We start from the raw sequence: 23,089 nt of genomic DNA on the forward strand, positions 1-23,089 counted from the left end.
CACAAAGTGATGCTTCATGAAAAAAAAAATTTAAGATGTTCAGAGAAGCCGTGTTTCTTGAATTTGTGTATTTGTTATTTCATGTACTGAATGTGTGTAAAGAACAATCCTTCATCAGACAGGTTTGTTTCGGGTTTTAGAACTTTTTTGTCTTTCTTATACCACCATCCATCAACATTTTCATCAGTGACACAGACAATGGCATCGAGTGCACCCTCAGCAAGTTTGCAGATGACACCAAGCTGAGTGGTGCAGTTGATACATTTGAGGGAAGGGAAACAATCCAGAGGAACCTGGACAGGCTGGAGAAGTGGGCCCATGTAAAGCTAATGAGGTTCAACAAGGCCAAGTGCAGGATGTTTCACCTGAGCTGGGGCAGTCCAGGAGTTTGTAGTGGGCTTGAAATCAGATGATCATTGTGGTCCTTTTTAACGTAGGCTGTTCTATGGTTCTGTGATTCCATCTTTCTGTAGCAGGAGATATATTTACCCACTATAAAATTCAAATAGTTTTACAAAAATCAGATGCATTTAAAAGACAATGAGAGATCAGATATGAACTTTGTGTTATCATTTTGAACAGCTTCTCCCAAACTAACTAGGCTTAACCTCATCTCAAAACATGTTTTGAATGGACAGAAGCCATTGTTTGTTTACTCTGTTTATTCTGAGCTGTCATTGGAGAAGTAAATATATGACTGCTCGTAATTAATTATTATTATTTTTTATCCATCTATTCCCTGCCTTAGGGAGGGGGTCTAGTTAAAACCATTTAGGAAAAACTTATTCTCAATACTCTGTGGGAAGTTTCAGAAGCACTCCATAGCAATCAGTAAGGAATGGCTAATACCACACTTACAGCAATGCACATATACAGATCAGCATGTCATCAACTCTATGCTACAGCAGTTTTCCTTCAGGCAACTATTTTACTGTCTTCTACAATTACATAGATAACAAGATAAAAATCTCCATAGGAAATAGAAGAAAATTAGAAATGTTACTGTGAGACTTTGTAGTTGGGACTTTTTATGTAGAGTGTTTTTCCCCCCCCAAAATATTTATGCACGTACACATCTGTCTGCTTCTTTTCCCCATGTTCTTGATACTTAATCTTTATAATAATGTCCATTCAGATTTTAGTCATTGAAAACAAATCTTAAGTTATCTAAAACTAAAATTTTCAATTCTCTTTTCAAACAAAATTCTTAAATTGGAGTAATACTTTGTCTCATCCGCTTTTAAGATGGTTATACAAACTCGGAGAAGAACTCAATGAGAGCAGCCCTGAGGGGAAGGACTTGGGTGTCCTGGTGGACGAGAAGCTGGATGTGAACCAGCAGTGTGCACTTGCAGCCTGGAAGGCCAACTGTGTTCTGGGCTGCATTAAAAAAGGGGTGGCCAGCAGGGAGAGGGAGGTGACTGTCCAACCCTACTCAGCTCTTGTGAGGCTCCATCTGCAGTACTGCATCCAGGCCTGGAGCCCCTAGTACAGGAAGGATGTGGAGCTCTTAGATTTTTATTTCTTCTGTTGCTTGTTTGTTTTAATGCCTTCCACTTTTTTTTTTTTTTTTCTTTAAGTATCTCTGTTGTGTTTGTCTTCATTCAAGTAAGCCCCCTCCCCATGCTACGAAATTTGCATGCAGTTTTTTTTCCCTTAAAACCACATGGGAAAAGAAATATTTTGCACTTCCACCTATACAAATCAGTGCTAAGTATGTAAAATGGTATTTTGCATATACTGTCAATCAAATATTCCTTAATGGAAATTGTCATGAAAATGGGTGGCCTATTTTTGTTTCACCAGAAGTGTGGGTCACTTAAATATTTAGAGTCACTTTTGAGCTTCCACAATAAAAAGCGGAGCAACCATTGCAGATCACTGAGCATTTGCTTGCTTCTGGCTTTTGTGATGCTTTGCCTTCTTTATTTAATTTAGTGTCTGGATGGCTTCCACAGTGTGGGCATACACCACGTTTTAGTAAAAAAAAAATACTGATTAATGTAATGGATACAATAAATATACTTCTTAGCCTGTATAATGCAAATTGGCATCCCATAGGGGTTGGTTCTGGGACTGGTGCTCTTTAATTTTTTTATCTATGACATTGACAGTAGAATCGAGTGCACCCTCAGCAAATTTGCAGATGACAACAAGCTGTGGGGTGCAGTTGATACGCCTGAGGGGAATGGGATGCCATCCTAGACAAGCTGAAGCAGTGGGCCCAGGTCAACCATATGAGAGCCAGCAAAATCTAGGTCGTGGCATCCCCCACTTTCTTTACAAACTGGGGGATGTAAGGGTAGAGCACAGCCCTGTTAATTTTTTTTTTTTGGGGGGGGGAGAAAAAAATAGTCTTTTCTGTTTTGTATGATTTCCGTTGGATGACACATCATTACTTGAAAGCCAACAAACAAATCCTCCTCGAAAAGATATAGTCAGCTTTTAAAACATTTTACTGGTCTTCTAAAAGGGGTATTTTGGGACTTCCTTCTGTCAGAAGTTGAAATGTTTTATTGTGTGTGGTACAGACATAAACATTCTGCAAAACTTGTTCACGCATAACATGAAGGCTTCTGATAATCCTCTTTCAGGTGTGAAATATCTAGAATGAAGTAATTTATTATATATTAATTCTGGTTAACCAGGCATGATTTGAGATTTTCACAGTCTGCAGGAAATTAAGTATTCATTAATATTTAAAGCCATTAGATGACACAGTTGAGCAATAAATGATTCATTTGGTCCCTGCTTAAGTAAATGTTCGTTGAAGTTTCTGACTACAAGATAAGTGGTGCTTGTCTTTGTTTTCAGTTATTTTCCTCATCTTTGCTTTATTTATTCTATGCACTTCATTGACTTGTCTTCTGCTCTCTCTTTTCCTGAAACAGAAGAAGAAGAAGTGGAAAATTTTGATGTTTCCAGTCTGCCTGAAGAAGTGCTGCAGAACATAGAAGCTGACAGTTATTGGTGCATGAGCAAGTTGCTTGATGGCATTCAGGTAAATTGATTTTTCCTGTTCGTAAGTAGTGGAGATAACTGATTAATGTCATGGCTTTGAACTGCTTTAAAGCTGTTGGGAAAGAATGCATCTATGAAAAACAGGGGAGGAGTAGATTTTCCCATTGGAGAAATCTGCTGCAAATTTGGCAAAATATTAGGAAAAAACAGTTCAACTCTTTTTTTTTTTTTTTTTTTTTTTTTTTTTCATGGAAGTGTCTACATATTTCAGTTTATTATGATGTGCTGGAGCAGAGTCAAAATATCCAGTTCTGGAGTCATATTATGAATCTCAGTCACCAGTTGTACAGAAGGTTTACTTGAGTCTCCAAGTAAAAGAGTCCCCGTGAGATTCTGAAAGGCTGACTTCTGTATTTATTTATTTTGAAGTGATTGATAAGTCACCCTTTACACTAAGTCTTACTCGTCCCTGGAATTATTTTCATATTTTTTAAATGTCTGGTTTAGTCTTGATATTTCTACAGCTGTGTTGTCTGAATTGGTTCAACATAGGAAAGCTATTAATATGGACATAGTTTTGTTGTAAGTGCTGCAAGTAGCAGCTGAGTGGAGGATTTGTGGGTACTTGTTGGCTGGATCTACAAACTAAATGTACAGCTCAGCATCTTGTATTCAGGTGAGGGAGAAGTCAGTAGAGCCTGGCAAAGATTGAATGTTTGCCCAAACATCTGTATTGGATATTTAGCACTTTATGCTGCATCGCCATTGCAGCAGTAATGCAGATACTTCGGTTTTTACAAAGAAGTTATCTGCATTAAATTTTATAGGCTTTCTGTTGTGATAGACATAAATAGTTTGTCACTAATTCTGGTTGTCTGATCTGTCAGTTGAGATAAACATTATGAATCTTGTAGAAAGTAAAAATAATCTGAGTTTTGGAAGTCAGAAACATGCAAGAAAGTAATAATCAGTGTGTCTTTCTGGGCTGTGATGAGATCAAAGCTGACCTTTGATAAAAATGTGGAAGTTTCTGAAGGTGTTGATTTCTCCTTTACAGTGGCAACAAAGAATGTTAACGATGTTCAGTAGGCAGATGGTTGCAGTCAGGGTTCATTTGCTGTTTTCAGTGAGCTGATTAAAAAATAAATTATGGTTACAACTATTTAGCACTTCGCTGCCGCTGCTTTTCTTTTTTTAAGAGATGTTCATACCATCTCCTTCTGATTATTCCCTGATTTTGAATGAGCTGGAAGATCTTTGCTTTGAAATTGTTTCAGTTTTCAGTGTTTCAGTATTATTTTGATGACAATAGAAGAAACAGTTACAGAGATAGCAAAACTTTGGTTGATTAATTCCTGGCATTTTCGTAATAGATGAGATGACAGAAAAGTGCTTTTAGAGCATACAATGAATTCAGTCCTTCTGATAGGTCTCATGTATCTTACTTTGTTTTCAAATACCTTTTGGATGGATGCTTGAAAATTAAAGTATTTATTTCTCCAATTACTTTTAATGCACTAAAGACCATGGAGGTTGAACTCACATATCTGGAGAATGCCTATCCTCCAGTCATTAATAAATCATCATTAAATATCAGCAACAATAAAAATTCACATGAAAAGAAGCTGCAGTTTTCAAAGAAATTAATGTTCTTGAGAATCCTAATTTTGATAACATTTTTTGGATAAGTATTTTTCACATTTTAGTACTTATTGTTTTTATAAGTGCTTTGACGTACTCTTCCTTATTTGTACATTTTAATATGAATGCTTAATTGATTAAAGCATGCTGCAAAATTATACTCATAATGGAATTTATTTTTAATGATATTGAATCAAGAAACAGAGGACTTTAACTTCCATGAAGATATTTTGAGTATATTTCTCTTCGTTCAATGTCAAATGAGTAGTAGCTCGATTCTTGTGCAGCATCATTGAAAAATGTAGTCCTTTTATCATATTGGTCCCTGTAAAAGATGCTGCTTTTCTTATCTCATTCTATCTCAATGACCGTGTTTCAAAATATTTGACTACATATCAAGAATAAAAGTCAGAACTTGAAATTTAATTGACAAAATGTGTGTAATAAATATTTTACAATTTGGTCTGATTTTGGAAAACCTGCCACAGGGCCACAGCTGTACTTTTCTTCTAGAAAAGGAAATTTAGAGATGACATCATTTTCTCCTTAAAATTCTGTTTTCATACAAAAACTTCAAGTGCTGATAAACAAATTATTGAAACTAATTGTAATGGAATTAAACTGCATCGATTAAAAAATTTAAGCTCGTACATAAATGGAATGGTTATCAATTGGATGTATTCAGGGATGCACTCATCTATCAAAAGCAGGCTTGAAATATTATGCTAGCAGTGTGACTAATGATGCTACAGTCAACTCATTGCAACTGCAGAGTGCTGCTGAAATAAAAGATTTTGCTTCTTTTTTCCTCCTGTTCTTCTTTCTTGTCTCCCTATGTGTTGACAGCCACTTTGCTGCTCAGGTAGAGGGGTCATGTTGCATGATGACTTTGTTGGGATAATTAATCCAACTGGAAATTATCTTGTTGAGAAGTGGATGAAAGACTGTTTTACTGAGCTGACTAACGTTCTGGAAATGTGATTGCAGGATCCTTCGAAAGGAGACGAGGACTAAATGGGGACTAGGGTGTTAGCGTAATGTGGACTAGTTAAATTTAACGTCTAGCCCAAAGTGCATAAGAGGATTTATATCAAACTAATAAAGCTGCATTCCTCCCTGCTCCTGAATGCTCATTCCTTTGTGATCTCTTGCTGAGATTAAAAGCTGTGAGCGGATTTAGAGATCTGAATCACTTGACAACACAACTAAACAAAAAAGCTCACATTGAATATGTTAAACTGGTACTGCAGCAAAGAGATGAGTAGAAGTTCCCAGCAGGGCCAAGGCATAATCACAGCAGCAAAGATGTGGGTTTACTTTGCTGTAGATTCTAAATTTGTCGAGCTTGTTGCTAGTATGCAGTAAACTAGATTGTCCACTTTAGGCTTCTCTACTTCTCAGTGAAGTTGCGACTGATTGTTTCTTGGAAATATTTCTCCCTATTCCCTTTCCATGTAATCTACTATACATACATAGTGGAATGTCTTTACAGACAAAGCTACAAAAACCATGGAGAAATATACATTAAAAAAAATATATGACTGCCGATATTTTGTCTAAAGTGCCTGAATAACTGATGCAAGGATTTTAGAGAAGAGGGATGTGTGATGCTGTGGCAATAACTGCAATCTGGAAGTCTGTGCTTAATATGCATAATACATTGATGAGCATAGCCTTTGCATTTGGTGTTGGCTTATCAGGACTGGGTAAGCTTAAAGGGTGTACTGTGATAACGGTTAGTTACTAGAATATTTGGATAGGAAGGGGCCTCTAGACCTCATCTGGTTCAGCTTCTTTCTCAGAGGAGGTTCAAATATGAGATTAGGTTTCTCAGGGCTTTGTCCAGTTGGATCTTGAAAATGTCTGGGAATGGAGGCTGCAGAATCATGTTCAAATGCTTAACTGTTGAAGAAGTTTTCCCTCACTGTTGTATGAATCATTTAATGTTTCACTTCGTGCTGCTTGTCTCTCATCTTCTACACTATTTAAAAGTCAAACTCTGTCATCTTGGTGACATAGATTTTAGCAGGCTGCTGTTATGTACCTCTAAAACCTTCAGTCTGAAGAGCTCCAGTTTTCTCAGTCTTTCAAAAGGAATGCACTTTGTTCTCCTCAGTGTCTTGGCAGATCTCTATCCTTGTTCCAGTTTGTTGAGGATAAATCAACTCCTTTTCACAGAAACCCTTGCCAGCCAGGTTGTCTTCAGCTTGTGTAATTGCAAGAGACTCCAGTTTATAAAGACACATTCCTGAGAATGTTCATGACCATGTTCAAAACATGTCTAAAAACGCCACTAGTTTTTTGTAATTGTCAGTAAATTACTTGATTCACACTTGTAATCCACGATTAATGTTTAACAGCATTTTGGTAGGTACATTCATATTGCAAGCAAGGATCATGTCTTTTTCTACCTGGTTAGTTATTTAAAATACTTTGTCTTACACTGCTGGTTGAAGAATCTAACGTGTTTCAGATGTCAATCCGTTTTGCTTGTGATAAAAGCCAGTCTTCTTTAGGACACTTCTAAATAGTAGGTGATGCATGAGTACTTCTGCATTTTCACCTTTAGAAATAATGAGTGTGGACATGAGAAAATGAGATAGAACTTATCCCATGAGTACTTTTTTCCTTTCAAGTTGACATTAGCACCCACCTGTTTTAATTAACTTTTTTTTATTACTGTATCATCCTTTATAACACTTTCCTCAACAGTCTCATTAGCATTCAAGAAAAAGTTCACATAGATCTGTGCCTCCTGAAAACGTAACATTCACATATAAAATTAAGTATAACTCTTCATTTTAAGTTCAAGTGTAATGGTAATAAAATAACCAAAGGAGAAATATATGCATTGCATAATGATCTAACCAGATGTATTAAAAATAGCAGTAAAATTTTAATATCATTATTTATCCAGGCCTGGGAATTATTAGAATAAAAGGGAAATAATTCATTTGCAGAGACTGTAGTGCAAGGAGGTGCACATTGAGATATTTCTGTGGCTGATTAAATAGCAAGATTTACAGTCTGCAAAGGCAATTCTGCAGAGAAAGTTGTTGCTAACCTGTGCCTCAAATCTTAGTTATAAGTGGATGGATAGAGTGCTACTTGGAAAGTCTTTCAAAGGGTCTGAAAGACTTAGCATGAATATTCAGATCAGACTTTGAGAAGTTCATACAGAAATAACACTAAGACTTCTGAAAATTCCTCACAGGACCTTTCAAAGACCTATTCTTAAGAAAAAAATAGGTCAAAGATAGCTTTCATAAAACTCCTGCAAGACAGAGGTCTTTCTAAACCATATCTGTATTTCATTGGGGTAGCCAGGTATTCATAGCTGAACTAGTTTCAGCTATCCAGGTTAGTTATAGAATCATGGAGTCACTAAGGTTGGAAAAGACCTCTAAGATTATCCAGTCCAAGTATGCACTTATCACCAATATTTCCCTACTAAATCCTGTCCCTCAGTACAACACCTAAACAGTAATAAACTGCAGACCAGTTGTCTGTGAGTATGGAGTTTGTTAGCCAAGATAGACGTATATAAAAGAGTGTGTATTGCAGCTGTCTCTACCTCTTATCTGTCTCTTTGTATATGGACTGTGTGTGTATTGCATGTGTGCTTTCATGCACTGATCCAATTTCTGTGTCATGGGTGTTGCAAGGTCTGTCTACTTGCGCAGATACAGTGGTAGCTTATCTAGAGTTTCTGGGTATACTTCAGCTCCATGCTCAATTTAGCTTAGCTAGCTAAGCTGCGATCAGTCTAAGGAGAAAAGGAAGAAAACAATGTTTGGGAATGGATTTACTTAAAAAAAAATATCTCTAAATGTTACTTCTCTCTTCCTTTACCTGAGTCTGAAATTTCTGAAGTGTGTGGCCCAAACAGGTGCTGCAATCCAGGATTTCTTCTGTATTAATTCTCAGATATCTGCTTCTGTTTTTCTGAGGTACTTCGTTAGAATAAATGCTGTTTTAAACTTCACATGATTTAAGGAATTGATTTAAAATGCAACAGGGTTTTAGAATTTTTTTTTTCTACAAGCAGCTTTTAACTTTCTCAATTCAAGGTAGTTTTATTACGCTGTTAAAAATGAATAGCCTTAAGGGCAGGCTTTTTCTGAAGGCAAAACGTATACACTGTTGTGCCATTTTCCAAAAGACCTTCAGATCTTCAAAGTCCTGTGTGAAACTCTTATTCATAGAAGTCTTTGAAGACTTTATTAGTACCTGAAGAAAAAATATGTATTTTATTCAATAATGTGACCATGCCAGGAAGTTAATAAACCAACTCGGTCAATAGAGTCGTTGTAACTACTTGTTGTTGGAATGTAATTAACATAATTGTTATGTTAGTTCTACTCTTTTGAACTAACACTAATTAATGTCTCTGCTATTGCCTGTTCAAAACTTGGAATAGTTAAAATGCAGAACTGCTTCGGTCTTCCTGTAAGGAGTCATGGCTCTTAGCATTCCAGGACTGTTTTGGTTGCTGATGGTCTGGTCTCAGATTGATTATTTCAAAGTAGATCCTGACACTCTGCATGTACCACAAACTGACAGTTGACTGCAACTCTCTGGGTGTGACCATCCATTCAATTCTTTATCCACCCAGTGGTCCATCCATCAAATTACATCTCTTGCCTAATTTGGAGACCAGTATGTTGCGTGGACTTCTTTTTAAGTTTTCAGAAGTCAGGTTTAAAGGATCTGTGGAACATGCAGATTGATTTCATCTTCTCATCTGGGAAAAGAATGGAATTGTTCACTTGGAAGGAGCCTTCAGAGATCACCTATTCTGACTACCTGACCACTTAGGGGCTAATGAAAAGTCAAAACAAATTAATGAGTGTGTTTCTCTTAAGCTGTTTTTAATACTCAAAAATTCCTTAAGTGCATTTTTAATAATGTAAATCGGCGAGGAAGGTCAGGGGATTTAAAAGATTAAGATTTATGACATGTAGATAAGAAATGTTGTACTTTGAAATTAGAAAATACTTGAAAAGGTCTGAGCAGAAAAAGTAATGCAGCGTGTTTTCATGTGTCTTTGTAAGTGCATAACATGTCACGTGTCTGCTTATGTATGTACATTGAAAGATATGTATAATAAGTATATATTATTTATGAATTACTATATACAATTAATAATATAATGTAGTTGTGTTAATGTATTTATATGTAACAGTTTGCCTTTCTTTCCTTCCTTATATCCTTATGGCTGCTTTTGTAATACACCAGATGTCTTCACCAGTACTGTTTTCTTTCCCACGTATAATTATAATAATTGAAGTCAGAAAGACTTTCAGAATTTTTCTGGGCTTATGGCTGTGAAGTACATTTAGTATTTTTTTAAGACATGTAAAATTAGAGTACCAGAACTGTGTTGAACTTGGTTAACAGTTGCTTTTATGCACCTTGAAGACATGATTAAAAGGCAGCTGTTCTTTTAAGCATGCCATAAGCTAAGTAATACAGTACTGATAGCTGTCAGTACTGTGGCTGTGCATGGTGATAAGAAATGGAGCATTTTTGTTACAGTATACATCACAGTGATTTACCTCTCAGAAACGGTTGAAAATACTGGAACACGTATTTTTACTAATTTACTTTATATTGTAGACAATTTAAAGTGATGGAGGTGTATGGCATCAATACTGCAACATCCGGATATTATTAAAAATGAAAGTAGGGCCCATCCTTATTTTCACTCCATACCACTTTCTCAGCGCATCCGCAGAAAGTGTTACTGTAGGACTTACTTGCTGAAATATACCTTATTTTCAGCTGTCAGAGCAGAGATAGCAAAATGGATGGGATTTGATTCCCAGGGTGATTTTTGGTAACTGATTTTTTCTCTCTGCTTTCCTTCTGTGAGCATAGGATGAGAGTTAAATTTGTTCAGTGCCTTTTTTTCTTTATATCCATTTCTTCAGTGTGCTTATTTTCTTTATTTTCCCATTCTAATCAAGTTTATTCAATTTAGAATTCTCTAACCTTTAAAAAAGAAAAGTAAAAATTTTCTACTGTGTTCACATCTTCTCATATAGTAAAGGCTGCAATTGAAGTATTTTATTTTAAGATTTAATTATTATTTTTGAGGAAAAAGTCCTACTTGTAGTTGTAGGGCGGTTAGCTATTAGTCTCTGCAGAATAAGTACCGGCAATTAACACGAAGATTTGGGAGTGAAGCAAGTTTTGAGCCCTTGTGACATTATAAAGTCTTAACCTTTGGTATTGTAAGGTGAAACTAATTATATGTTGGAGTCTGAACTAGATATTATAGCCATTCAGCCATGAAGTAGGTTAGCATGGTTCACTGAGAGTATGTTGGAAGCTATCTGAGCAGAATGCCAAGGAATTTAGATAGTGCACAGTAATGCATGATTTTTTAATATTTATCATAGGTTCTCATACAATGTAATGTTAATACTTTTTAGACAAAGTCAAGAACAGAGGTTAGAAATGTGGTGTTTTATGTTAGCTGTTTGCTGAAGATATGTAGAGGTAAAATAATGCTGTTCCTTACATCTTTTTTAGAGTTAGTCTTTTGCTTCACCTAGATGATGAGTTACACAAGGAATAAATGAAAGATAAGAAAAACTTGAAAGATGAGTAGTGTAGCATGCCTCTAAGAACCCACAGGTGTGAGGGGGAGCAGGGTGGAGAGCTGAAATACCAGATTGTCTTTTTCTGCAGAAGTTCGGAGGGAACTGTATTGAAAATGAGCTTTATAAAGAGCTGTCAGTGCTATATATAAAAACTTTGGTCTTTTGAAGGGCCGTTATGCTGAATTTGGAAGCTGATAAAGCCAATTAAATTGTATGTTAGAAAAACTCAAATCTTAACTGCTGAAATTCTATATTGCCCTGAGAAATAACAAGTCGGGCATGTTTTCCTTTAAATCTGTTACTTGCTTTTTCCTTTACCTGTAAGCATAAAAGGATTGAGAATTATAGATGTCAGAATACTTTTTTACATTGGTAAAATCATTTTTTCACAGTTTCACAAGCCTCAGAGTCAATTATAAATATCATAGAAGGGAATGTTGATAGCATAGTTTAATTAGAAAATAGGTCTTGTGAGCCAACAAGGATGTTCCCGGATAGGTGAGTCAGCACAAGGAGAAGAGTAATTCTGAACTGGGTTCACTTGGAGCTGAAATAATAAAAATAAAAAAATAAATAAAAAATGAGTAGGCAAAGATGAAATACAGTGAAGAACAAAGTTAATAGCTTTAAATCCAAGTTTGCAATTTTGGATTGCATTTTCAGATGTGTATGGAGTAATAATGCTTTGAGAAAGAGCAGTTTCAGGTTCATAGATGGGAGCTATGATGCTGTTGCACTAGTGCTGCATTTGCTTTCTATGTTGAATATGTGAGAATACTTTTACAGAAAACTTGTTATAGACTGTATAATTGAGAACCATATTGCTGTACTTTGAATACAGTACTACTTCTGGAACTCGAGTTTAATTGTTTAAAACATAAATGAGTATATAAACAAACACAAAGTCTAGTTAGAGTTAATGCATTCAGACAAATACATGCAAATACCCTGTCATTTTAACTGTGCAATTCATATGTTAGGTTTTGGTACATGATATTAACAATGACCTTATGTTCAGAGCAGTCATGACTCTGTTGAAATAGTTTTCATTTCTCATACTGTTGGAAGGCATTATTCTGAACTCTACACTTACAGATTTATATCTTGTCCCTGATTAGGGTCTAATTTTCAATTTTCCTACCTTATCTGTGATTAAAATTATAAATTTATGGAGGGGGGAAAAGACCTTAAGAAAAAACACTGTAGCACAAAAGCTTTTGACATTTGGGAACATAGCCTTCTGACGCTCTTTAGACTTCCATGATGTAGTTGGAACTTCAGGGGCTCTAAATTAGCAGGTAGTGAGCAGGTGATACAGCTGTAGCTGTAAGGTATGCTGTTAGGCACAGGGACTCTGTTGTAAGTTGGTGCAGCGTGATGATTTGCTGCTGAGCTGTAAAGACAGTCTTAGGAGATGCAAAACCAAAACTTGAACACTTAAGAAAACAAAAAGAATAGAAAAAGAAGGAAAAAAGAAACCAACAAAAAAACTCAAGCATTTAAGTAACTGGGGGATAAGAAATTGTAATTTTCCATGAACTTATATTTGTATATGGTCTTTTCTTTAGGATAATTACACATTTGCACAGCCAGGAATTCAAAAGAAAGTGAAAATGTTGGAAGAGCTTGTTAGTCGGATCGATGGTAAGTTTAAAAGCTAACTTAATTTCTAAATAGTGTTTCATTGAAAGCGTTTAATCAAAACATTTGCATGAAGTTAACCCAGCATCACCGCTGCTGCCTACAGTGGTGGAGTAACGTAGCCTTCCTTAGATGAGGTGTCACACTCGGTCAATTTGTGGCACGCTGGCCTTTGAAAGATCACTGTCCTGTATCATTTAAAGGAAAGCTACTAGAGCATGAGCCACTTTCATTACTTTTTATTAAGGCAATATAATCAAAATTCAATGGCAATTTCTTTGCAGCAGAGTAATGACCACATACAAAAGGCAGCTGGTATTCATTTCATATTAAGCTCAATGATTGTTGTAATTCGGGCGAGTCACAGTGGTTGTTTATGGCTGTCCTTTGGCACTATGTTTTGTGCCTTTGTGCATCATTTTGCTATCTGGAATGCCTGAATAATTTCTCTGTGGAATCCAATTAATTATGAACTCTGGAAATAGCATCTTTAATATTATAGATAAATTACAGTATGTGCAGGGGCAATTTGAGATTATGCTTTCATGTTTTAACAGGGCACTTTGAAATATATTCTACCTTCATCCTTAAAATAATTCCCTTTATGAAATGCTGACTGTCATATTGCTGGAGCAGAGTTTAATTAAATGAAATGCAAGAGATAATGCTTGCCCATTCTAAACACACTCTCTTGGTAGTTTGTTAAATTAATGAACAGAGTATTAACAAAATGTTGCCAAGCAGAACCAGCCATATATTTGTGACTTTAGCCTGTCAATGATGAAATAGAAAAAAAAGTATTTCCTGAGTAGTTGAATATTTGATAATCTGTGTGAAAAAATTAATTCTGCAATTTCATTATATGTATTGTGAGTTTTTCTTGTGACGTTACTTATCATAGCAAACTTCGGTTGGCCTGTACATATTTGCAGCCTAAATTTTGGTAGAGCTTTTCATGCCCTTGACACATCCTTAATTATTGAAAGATAAGGGCAGGAGAGCAGTGTTTATGTAATATCTTACTATATATGTAGATGTATATGAAATTGTTGTATGTATTCAAAAAAAAAAAAACAAACTAAATTTAAATTAACAATAAAGGGATGTTTCTGTGTAAAGTGTGGGAAAATTTTTATTTAGAAGTGTTTCTAAAGTAGCGTATTTTATAACTGCTTTCAGCATGGATTTTCATGTTATTTTATGCTAATTTCAGTATAGGTGATTACATTTCAATTATTTGTAGAAACAAATGCACTTTTAAATAAAGTGCATAATTATATTACCTGCAAGTAAACATCATAAACATGGTCAATAAACTATAGAAACACATGTTTAAAATGAAAAAGTACTGTTCCAATAATAAAACTTATCCTTAACATTTTAAGAAAAAATAAATAAACAATGCTATTTTTTGTTTGATAAGAAATGAAGAATAGCTGAAGGCTTATTTGTACCTTCAGTGCTTTGGGTATTTAGTTAAATAACTTGTCTCAGTGGATTCAGTTTGCAAAGGATTATTTTGAAGTCTTTGCACTTAAATAAAAGAAAAAAAAGGCAGAAAAATGAGTTTTTCTTCCTAAACTGTCCTTTGTAGGGCAGTTTAATTGCTGTTTACTGACTGCAATTAGTAAACTAATTGCAATTAAAGTGTCTTCCAGATTTTTATCTGATATGGACTAACTTTGTGAGGTTTTTAATAAGACTGTATAGGAAATTGTTGAAGTACACCAGAATTGTGGTACCTCAAGAATTGCAGCTTTTTATATATCTTTCTAAGTGTAGGCACAACATATTCATAATATTTGCTCATGTAAATTGTGTACTATTTAAGAAAGGATGTAACCAACAATATTGCTATTTTACTTTGAGCTACAGGGTATAGAAGATCCTGTATTGATGTCTGTGGCTGTAGATAACTGCCAAAGTATTTAAAAAATGAAGTTGGACACTGAATAATAACTTCTCATTGTTATATTATTATATATTATATAATATAAAATGTATATTATTATAAATTCAGAAATGCTAATTTTCGGGCAGTTTTTAGTAGAGATTGTGTGGACTTGCCAGTTAGTGTTGATTCTTCAGACTCTATGAAGCAGTTACAAAGCAACATCTTAGATTACTCTTAATTATAGATTCTTGATATAGTTGAATAGTTGAAGACAGCTTCCTTGTTTTAGTTGTGTAGTTGTAGAACGCAATGCAGCATCCCAACTAAGAAATTGATTGTGTTATAGCAGGTATATTTTATGATGTATGTTATCCATGGGAAAAAAACCCATATGTTAAAGGGAACTATTAAACTAAACTAAACAACTAATGGGGATTATGACATATCAGAGCGAGGAAATGGAATTAAACATTTTTTTTCCATGAATAAAAGGTGTAACTATGAAATATTTTGTAAGGCTGTTGTAACTATTTGAAAAGTAAGCCTGAAGAATTTCAAAGTAATTGACACTATTGAATCTTAAAACTGTTTTGGTTGAATTACTCTGCAATTCAGTGGTCTAGACCCCATCTCTCATCTCCAAGGATGGAGATTCTGCAGCTTCCTTGCATAAGGCTTTTCAAGGCTTTGACTACCATCAAGCTACTACCAAAAGTCATTGTGACTTTCTTTTAGTACAAGTACATAGAATCTTCCTTTCTGGAATTAAGTTATAGTGTGTTTTATTAACCATTCCTCCCATCTTGTTATCGTCCATTAAGCTACTGGGAGTGCATGAGGTGCCATTCTCACAGTCATACATGAAGTTGATGCATAGCATTGGCACCAGTACCAATTCCTGAGATAGGCCATTTGCAATTGACTGTCACTTAGACATTTGTTGTGCCGACCACAACTCTTGTAGTACAGTGGTACACTTACGCCTTGGTTTGAATATGATTTTTCAGTATTCCTAGGGCCATTTCTTTTTGTGTGGAGGAGTGTCCAGCTAGTTTCTCTCTTTTGCTGGGAAATATAGACCAAAATACATGAAAGATTAAAATAAGGTTTTAGACACTGTGTTGGCAGTGGTGGATGTTCACTGCTATTTCAGCTTTTGGATGATGTCTCAGGTAAGGGATCCTGACCTGCTTGGATTTTTTGATAGAATGATGATACAGTTAAGTGTTATCATTTCTTACTCTTTGTTTCTGTGTGCTTTTCTCCTTTTACCTTCATTTTAAGTCTGCTGTACTGTAGCTAAAGAGAAAAGTATGCTTGGTATGAATTTAATAGTTTTTCTTTAAAAAAAGAAATTGTATGGTTTAAACTAACTGTAAACATTCTAATTGCTAATTATGATTACTGTGGAAGAGAATAGTTTTCCTGTTGTTACTGTGTCACATTATTTTCTTGATGCTGGATAATTGAATGGTGAAGAGAACCCTAACATAATAAGTAGCTGCTTGAATGGATGAAGCTTGTGCAGCTTGTTTGCTTATTATAATGGGTTACCACTGTACGAAAAGCGATATCTAACCCTTTGGAGAGTGTTAATACATTATGTTAGTGATTCAAGCAACCTTCATTAACCCAGCCTCATGGATCACAACTCTTCTCAATATGACTGTCCTTTTGTGTACAGTGCAAAACATTGAATTAGACTTCAAACAGCCACGGCACTATTAATTTAATCATAATCTCGGCCCATTTAAACTCCAGAAAGTATTTTTAATGACCCGTGTGCTTAGTGGAATTTTTTTTTTTACTTTATTAACATAATATTTTCATAGGTAAGACTGAATAATGTTTTGTTTTCAAATTTACCCAATTTTTCTCCTTGTCATCATCATTCATGTCTAGGAATTTTGCAAAAATTTTGCAAGAGACGATTAATAAATAGCTCAATAATATTAGCTATCTCTAACAAGTAGCTACATTTTCTATTCTTTGCAGTGTCAGTGGAGCTTCTCTTCTGTAAATCGTGAGCATTACAAATCTCATGATTTGTAAACAGGTCACACTCTTGTGATGTGCTCTTGTGATGTTCAGCCTCTGAACAACCTCTGGTTAGGCCCTGGAACAGGCTGCTCAGGGAGGTTTTGGATGCCTCATCCTTGGAGGTGTTCAAGGCCAGGTTGGATGGGGCCCTGGGAAACCTGATCTAGTAAATGTGTATGTTTGGTGGCCCTGCCAGGCAGGGGGGTTGAAACTACATGATCCTTGAGGTCCCTTCCAACCCAGGTCATTCTGTTATTCTGTGATTTCGCAATTGCTTCACTTAGCCTTGAAATCGAGAAGACATGTTGTAGGAATGACAAAATTAACTCAGCATTTCTGTTTTCAGGATTTACAGATATTCAGCATTTACCTGGTTTCAGACTTAATTTAATTGAGCCGGCTTGTAATACATCCTTCATTCATATATTGCTAGTGGACCTAGGATTATTCTATCTAATGACCATGAGAGGTAGTGTTAAGAGCTGAGTAATGAACAGCTGAACTTTCATTGGGATTCCTGCAGTTTTCTCTCTGTTGAGTTGGCACCTGGCATTCTGCACATTCTTGTTCTGGGAGAGACACACCCCATTCCTGCAGAACCATCCAGTCATTCAAATACAAATGTTTCATGGATTTGCTAAGATCTTAATTTTGCCTGATGAGTTAAGGCTGAGAAATACTTGGAGAAATGGATTTGGTAGTTTTTTTGCTTTGATTGTCTCTAAAGATTATTTAGTTTCTGTGCAAAATGGTTTTGATATTTTGTTTTTGATGATCTGATTCTCAAAAAGAGAAAATATCAACCAAGGCTAATATATTTTCTTCTTTACCAGCACTCTAGGTGTTTGCTCAATATACCAAAATAGATGCAGATTAACTAATTCATTCAGTTTTTAATTTGGATCTTGGTTGTTCATACAATGGTGAAGATGATACTGTGGTTACATTCGATCAGTCTTTGCTATATATTCAGTCATGCTAATGATTTCTTTAAAGTGTGTTTGAAAATACTTAACCATGTGTATAAAATTATGTTCATGTTTAATTATGTTGTAAAGCATTTTACTGACACCTGTAATTTTCAACTAAAATTGTATCTGTGGGGGAAAAAAGGGGCAGTTGTAGTTGTAAAGACTTTGCATTCTTTGAATCCATCAAAGCCTTTTGAATTGGAAATGGGAAGAGAATTTATTTAGATCTTGCTGCTGCTGTTGAAAATTAAAGATTATTAAGGTCATTCTTTATGTGTCAGCTTGATGCTGAAGTGATTAAAAAACTTGTAGGCATTTCATAATTGTTTTAAATTAATTTGTGCCATAAAGCTCTTTTTCATTTTAACAATGCCATCTTCTTTTTTATCTGATTTTACGGTTGTAATTACTGTATTATACTTTAATCTACTCTTAGATGCTGCTCACTGGGCATCATAATTATTTAATTTATCTTTTAAATCATATTTCTATATTTTACTGAGGAGATTACGTCTGAGTGCTCATACAGGGTTCAGAGATCTTAACAAGAGTTAATTAAGACTGATGTTAAAATCATTTATAAATTCCTGACTTTTCTAAACACTGACTTTTCTAAACACTTTGACTTTTAATTTGCCTAAACTTACTTTTTTTTTGTTGCATACTAAAGAGTAAAGCAAGAAAAAAACCCACTAACAACATATGAGCTGAAATCTAATAAGGTGTTGGATGTAAACCCAGCTGTGAATGCACACAGTTGTGATTTAGAAGATCTGGCTACAGTATTCTGATGCTTCCTGGAAGCAGAACTGTCTGATCAAATAAAAAACGCTGTTACATTCTAATATTAAGGTCAAATTCCACCTGGGCCACCGAGTGTATTTTTAGCTTTTAGCTTGAATATTTTACTGGGTTACTTCCTAATAGTTTCCTCCATTTTCCTCCGGATACTTCAGAATTATTACATGCTTGATTCCTTGAGGCATCTAGATCTCCCATCCCTCGTGTTAGTTTCCCTGTCTGTCCCTCTGTCCGTTTTCTGCCTTTGCTTTGGAATCAGTCTTGGGTTTTTCCATATCATACAACATGGAGATGGTTTGCAAAATAGAGAATGAAATGCACAACTTGCATTCGGTAAAGGGAAACATTGCTTACCATAACCAGTTTGGTCAAGTGTTTATTGTAAGTCAGAGGCAGGCAGTTCATCACGAGATTCTGCTCTCACAATTACAAGTTTACCCTTGTGAGTGGCAGCATTCACAGCAAGCAGAAATGTTCTCAAAGATGTTATTATTAAATTGTTGTTTGTGTCACACAGCTGTCTTTTTGTAATAACTCTCCATGCTCTCAGGAAGTTAAACGAGGTAACACTGCTTATTGTAACACTTCATTGCTTAAAATAAATTCTGACTGGTTGCTTGGTTGCTTGCTTTGCTCAGCTAAGAGGACAGTACTAAAGTTTTCTAAATGATGGCAAAGACTGCCAATCAAGAGCCAAGTCACAGCATTATGAACAAACTGGGAAAGAAATCTGTTACTTTACACTGTTTATGGAGATTGTACATAATATTTCATCCCTACAATGGATCATAAAAACTTTTCTGTAATTGAGAAGTATCAATACTGAATAGGGAGGAAAATCACTGTTGCCAGCTCAGGTTTATATAAGCTGTGTCAGTGTTACATGAGACTTGCAAGCATGTTCCATATGAATTAATAAGAGGTTAAACCATGTGATTTTCTTTTCTATAGATTCATCTTTTAATAAACAGTAGCCAAATTTAATTGATAATCTGACAAGTAAAAGATAAATGTTTGCTCTGTCATGTGTGAGAGAAATCTTATCAACCGTGAGGCAATGAAATGCCAAACATTGTAGTATTGGACTGTCACGGAGCTTTTTAAACATTTACATACGAAATTGCTGTAACCTATGTTATGAAGCTTCACTGTCAACATTAGCTGACAAATTGAGTGAGTTAATTAAGTCATAAGTAATAATTTCTTACTACGTTTGACGTGGGAAGAAAGGTGTCTGGATTTTACATTCAGTAGACAAAATACAAAACAACAAAACCAGCTAGAAACTTCTGCAGCTGTATTATCTGTTTTACAAAAGAGAAGATGGGAGGAAACATTTGGATCATACTGCTCTATTTATCTGTTTCGTTAAAGTGTCTACACAAATATTAACTAATATTAAAAAGTAAAAGTTAATTAGGGAAACAAAATAGATGGTGAATGTAGAGTGTTACTGAAGCTCTGAATTACTGTTCAGTCTCCATTGCGTTCCTCCATTGCGTCTTCCATTATGTTAGTCTCTGAATTATTACATTATAACATTTGTCTTTATTGGCATGGCCTGGAAAGAAGAAAATCCAACTAGAGTACCATTTGAAATACTATATGTCTGTGGAATATTTTCAAACATCAAATAGAAAGGCCGCATGCATTATTCCATGTTAAGAAGAGTGCCAACAAAGCCCCTGCCATTATTTTTTCTGTTCATTTTGGATTGGTACTAATGGAAATACTTTTGTAGCAACTGTAATCACTTTAAGAAGAATCTTATTGAAGACAAATATATGCTTTTTCTTCCTTACCTTGTATTAAAAGACATGCTTATTTATCAGATGTGCCTTAGTTGCATTTCAGGTGATGTTTTAACAATTAGTCTGTTTTATATTTCCTTTAGAAATGTGTATAAAGTGTTCAAAAATGTCAAAGCTAGGTTTAGAATCAAGCATCAGAAAAGACTGCTAAGGTTGATAGGAATCTTTCAGTAAAGGTCATCAATAAATGGCTAGTATTGCAAAGTAATAAATTACACACATGGATGCAGTGGCTCCATGCTGTGCCAATGTAATTTGGCAATTCAGGCATTGTTTTAGTATTATTTTGTTATTCCCCTTTGCTTATGTGGAAGCTTTCCCAGCTCTTATTATGTCAGTGTCCCCCAGTCAGGTCAGTGCTTAAGTCAACATGCTTTAGTACAGGTCATTTTGTCCTTAAATGTGCTTTAGTTTTTGAATCTGTAGTTACATAAAACAATTATGAAATCAGTAAAACTGTGTGAGAAGCTGGCATTAAACAACAATATTTTATGCATATAGATTCTGCTTCCATGAGAAACTGAAATTTTTGGCTGTGCATTACAACATTTGGTACTCATAATTTCAGAATGTTTTGATGAATTCATAGAAACATGAGTATTTTGGCTTTTAAAAAGCTCAAAGCCCTTGTTGATGTAATTGTGTAGTAAATAGGTGCTGCTAAAATTTTTAACAGAGATATGATGGATAGAATTGTTCCAGAAGCCCAGATTAGGAGGATTTGTGAGACACGCTTGACTATCATTAATGCTTAGGATGCCAAATGTGAACAAATTAATATATACTGTGTGTTTATTAAAATTATCAGTAATTAGATATGCTTTTAATGTAGATTGAAGTACACATTTCTGGTAATGTGCTACTTAAGAAAACATTTGTATATTGTATTCATTTTTTAAGATTTGCTTCAACAAAACTGTTTCTGTGTACATATTTATATTAAAAACTGGGAACCTTAGTAAACAAAATTCTTGGGTTTTTAAAATTTTGATACAAGTTGTATTTTTTTCATAACTATACCATAATTTTGCTGGCTGAAAATGCAGTAAGTGTATTCTTATGGAATTCTTCAGATCCGAAAGTTGACAGTAAATACGTAACTTGCTTGTTTGTTGCTGACTCGTGCTAATTTCCAATGAAATGGAAAATTTAAATTTAGATTACAACTGCAGTAATTACCTTTATCAGCAAAATAGCCCCTTACTGACAATTACTTACAAAGTAGGAAGAATGAGCCTTTTCAGTCATTGCATTTTCTATTGCAGTCTTACATCAATTGCTTATAACTCAGGGAGTTTGGTGATCTGTTTTTCAAATTCTTTAGACGAGAAAACAACTTCCAAGAAATTCATTATGAATATTAAACACTAGTTGAAATATAAAGACTGGCACAATTTATTGTTCTTTATTACTTTGAAAGTCTGCAAGCATCCACATGAAATACGTTGGTACTGTGTGAAAAACAAAAATGTTAGGTGGTGTTTGTGAGTTAGTAAATCAGCTAGAAATAAAACTGACTGTTCTTGCATTCTTACTTGATTATCTAAATGTTGTAGTCTGCAATATAGGTATCTGAAGTTTAACACTGCATTTCATTTCAGTATATGTGACTTGCAGCTAAATTTCCCTAGAGCAAGGGACACATGAGAGTGGTTCTGTACTTGTTTGTACCTGCGAGGCATGCAAGGCCTCTAACTTTGTTGCACGTGAATATCCAAAGGTGTTATACTGTCTTCAGAAAGAAGCTTGTATGTTTCACCTGCCTTGTTTCATTCTTAAGTTCATTTTAGGAGGAAGTTTTTCACCCAGAGGGTGGTGATGCACTGGAACAGGTTGCCCAAGGAGGTTGTGGCTGCCCCATCCCTGGAGGCATTCAAGGCCAGGCTGGATGTGGCTCTGAGCAGCCTGGTCTTGTTTTTGGTGTTCCTGCACATAGCAGGGGGGTTGAAACCAGATGATCACTGATGTTTCTTTCAACCCAAGCCATTCTATGATTCTATGATTTCCTAAGGTGTTAGGACGTGATTACAATGGTTGCCTTCTCCTTTCAGTAGCTTTTCAAGCTGAGAACTTCTTCATCAGCATTTTGCAGAAGGATAAACAATTCCACCATGAATGTCATGTCATACAGATCTTAAACCAGCCTTAACATTGGCTTTTGTCTATATCACAGATTGTGTACTTAATGAGTTTTGTAGAAAGCCTTGGAAATAAAGGTTTTAGTGTGATAGGAGGATATTAAGTTTGTAAAGGTAGAAGATTAGCCATGTGATTTTGAGATTGGAAGGGGAAGGTGATTGTGGGTGGTGGGATATCCATCTCAAAGTTCTCCTTTATGAAAAATTTTGTAAATATCTACAGAATACACTAGTAATGTAGTAATACTTCTGCTGTACACAGCTGAAGGGAGGGATTATCCAGAACTTGATGGGATCACTTAACAGCCTGGCACATCGTAACCTCTCCACCCTCATTCTCTTAACTGATCATGACCTGTAGTAGCAGTTCAATCTATTGTGTATTAATAGTATCTGTTTACCTGTTTAGTGTTGTATTTAGAAATGAAAAAGAACATTTGAAGATTTACACACTTTTATGTATAGCTACAAGTTTAAAAAACATAAATAAATCCCAGAAGTAGCAGATATTTTTAAGATGATCAGAAAAAATATGCTTTGCTTATATTTATATAATGGAAATTTATGACTTTAAAAACATAGA

At 35.1% G+C, this 23,089-nt stretch overlaps 1 protein-coding gene across 5 annotated transcripts in view; it reads left to right on the top strand.

Annotated features, from left to right (window-relative positions):
• Window positions 1–23,089, top strand: part of TBC1D22A (TBC1 domain family member 22A) — a 141,069-nt gene that overhangs the window by 49,210 nt on the left and 68,770 nt on the right. For all 5 annotated transcript variants that reach the window (XR_014934099.1, XM_085514517.1, XM_015851943.3 and 2 more), the window contains 2 exons: window positions 2,892–3,001; window positions 12,779–12,854. Coding sequence is in view for 4 of the 5 variants with exons in the window: in XM_085514517.1 (XP_085370643.1) it covers window positions 2,892–3,001; window positions 12,779–12,854 (186 nt within the window). In the remaining variant the exon portion in view is untranslated. The remainder of the gene's footprint in view (window positions 1–2,891; window positions 3,002–12,778; window positions 12,855–23,089) is intronic.

Source organism: Coturnix japonica, chromosome 1, assembly GCF_054131305.1.
Source record: "Coturnix japonica strain WE chromosome 1, WE-NBRP24, whole genome shotgun sequence".
Classification (NCBI taxonomy): Eukaryota; Metazoa; Chordata; class Aves; order Galliformes; family Phasianidae; genus Coturnix; species Coturnix japonica.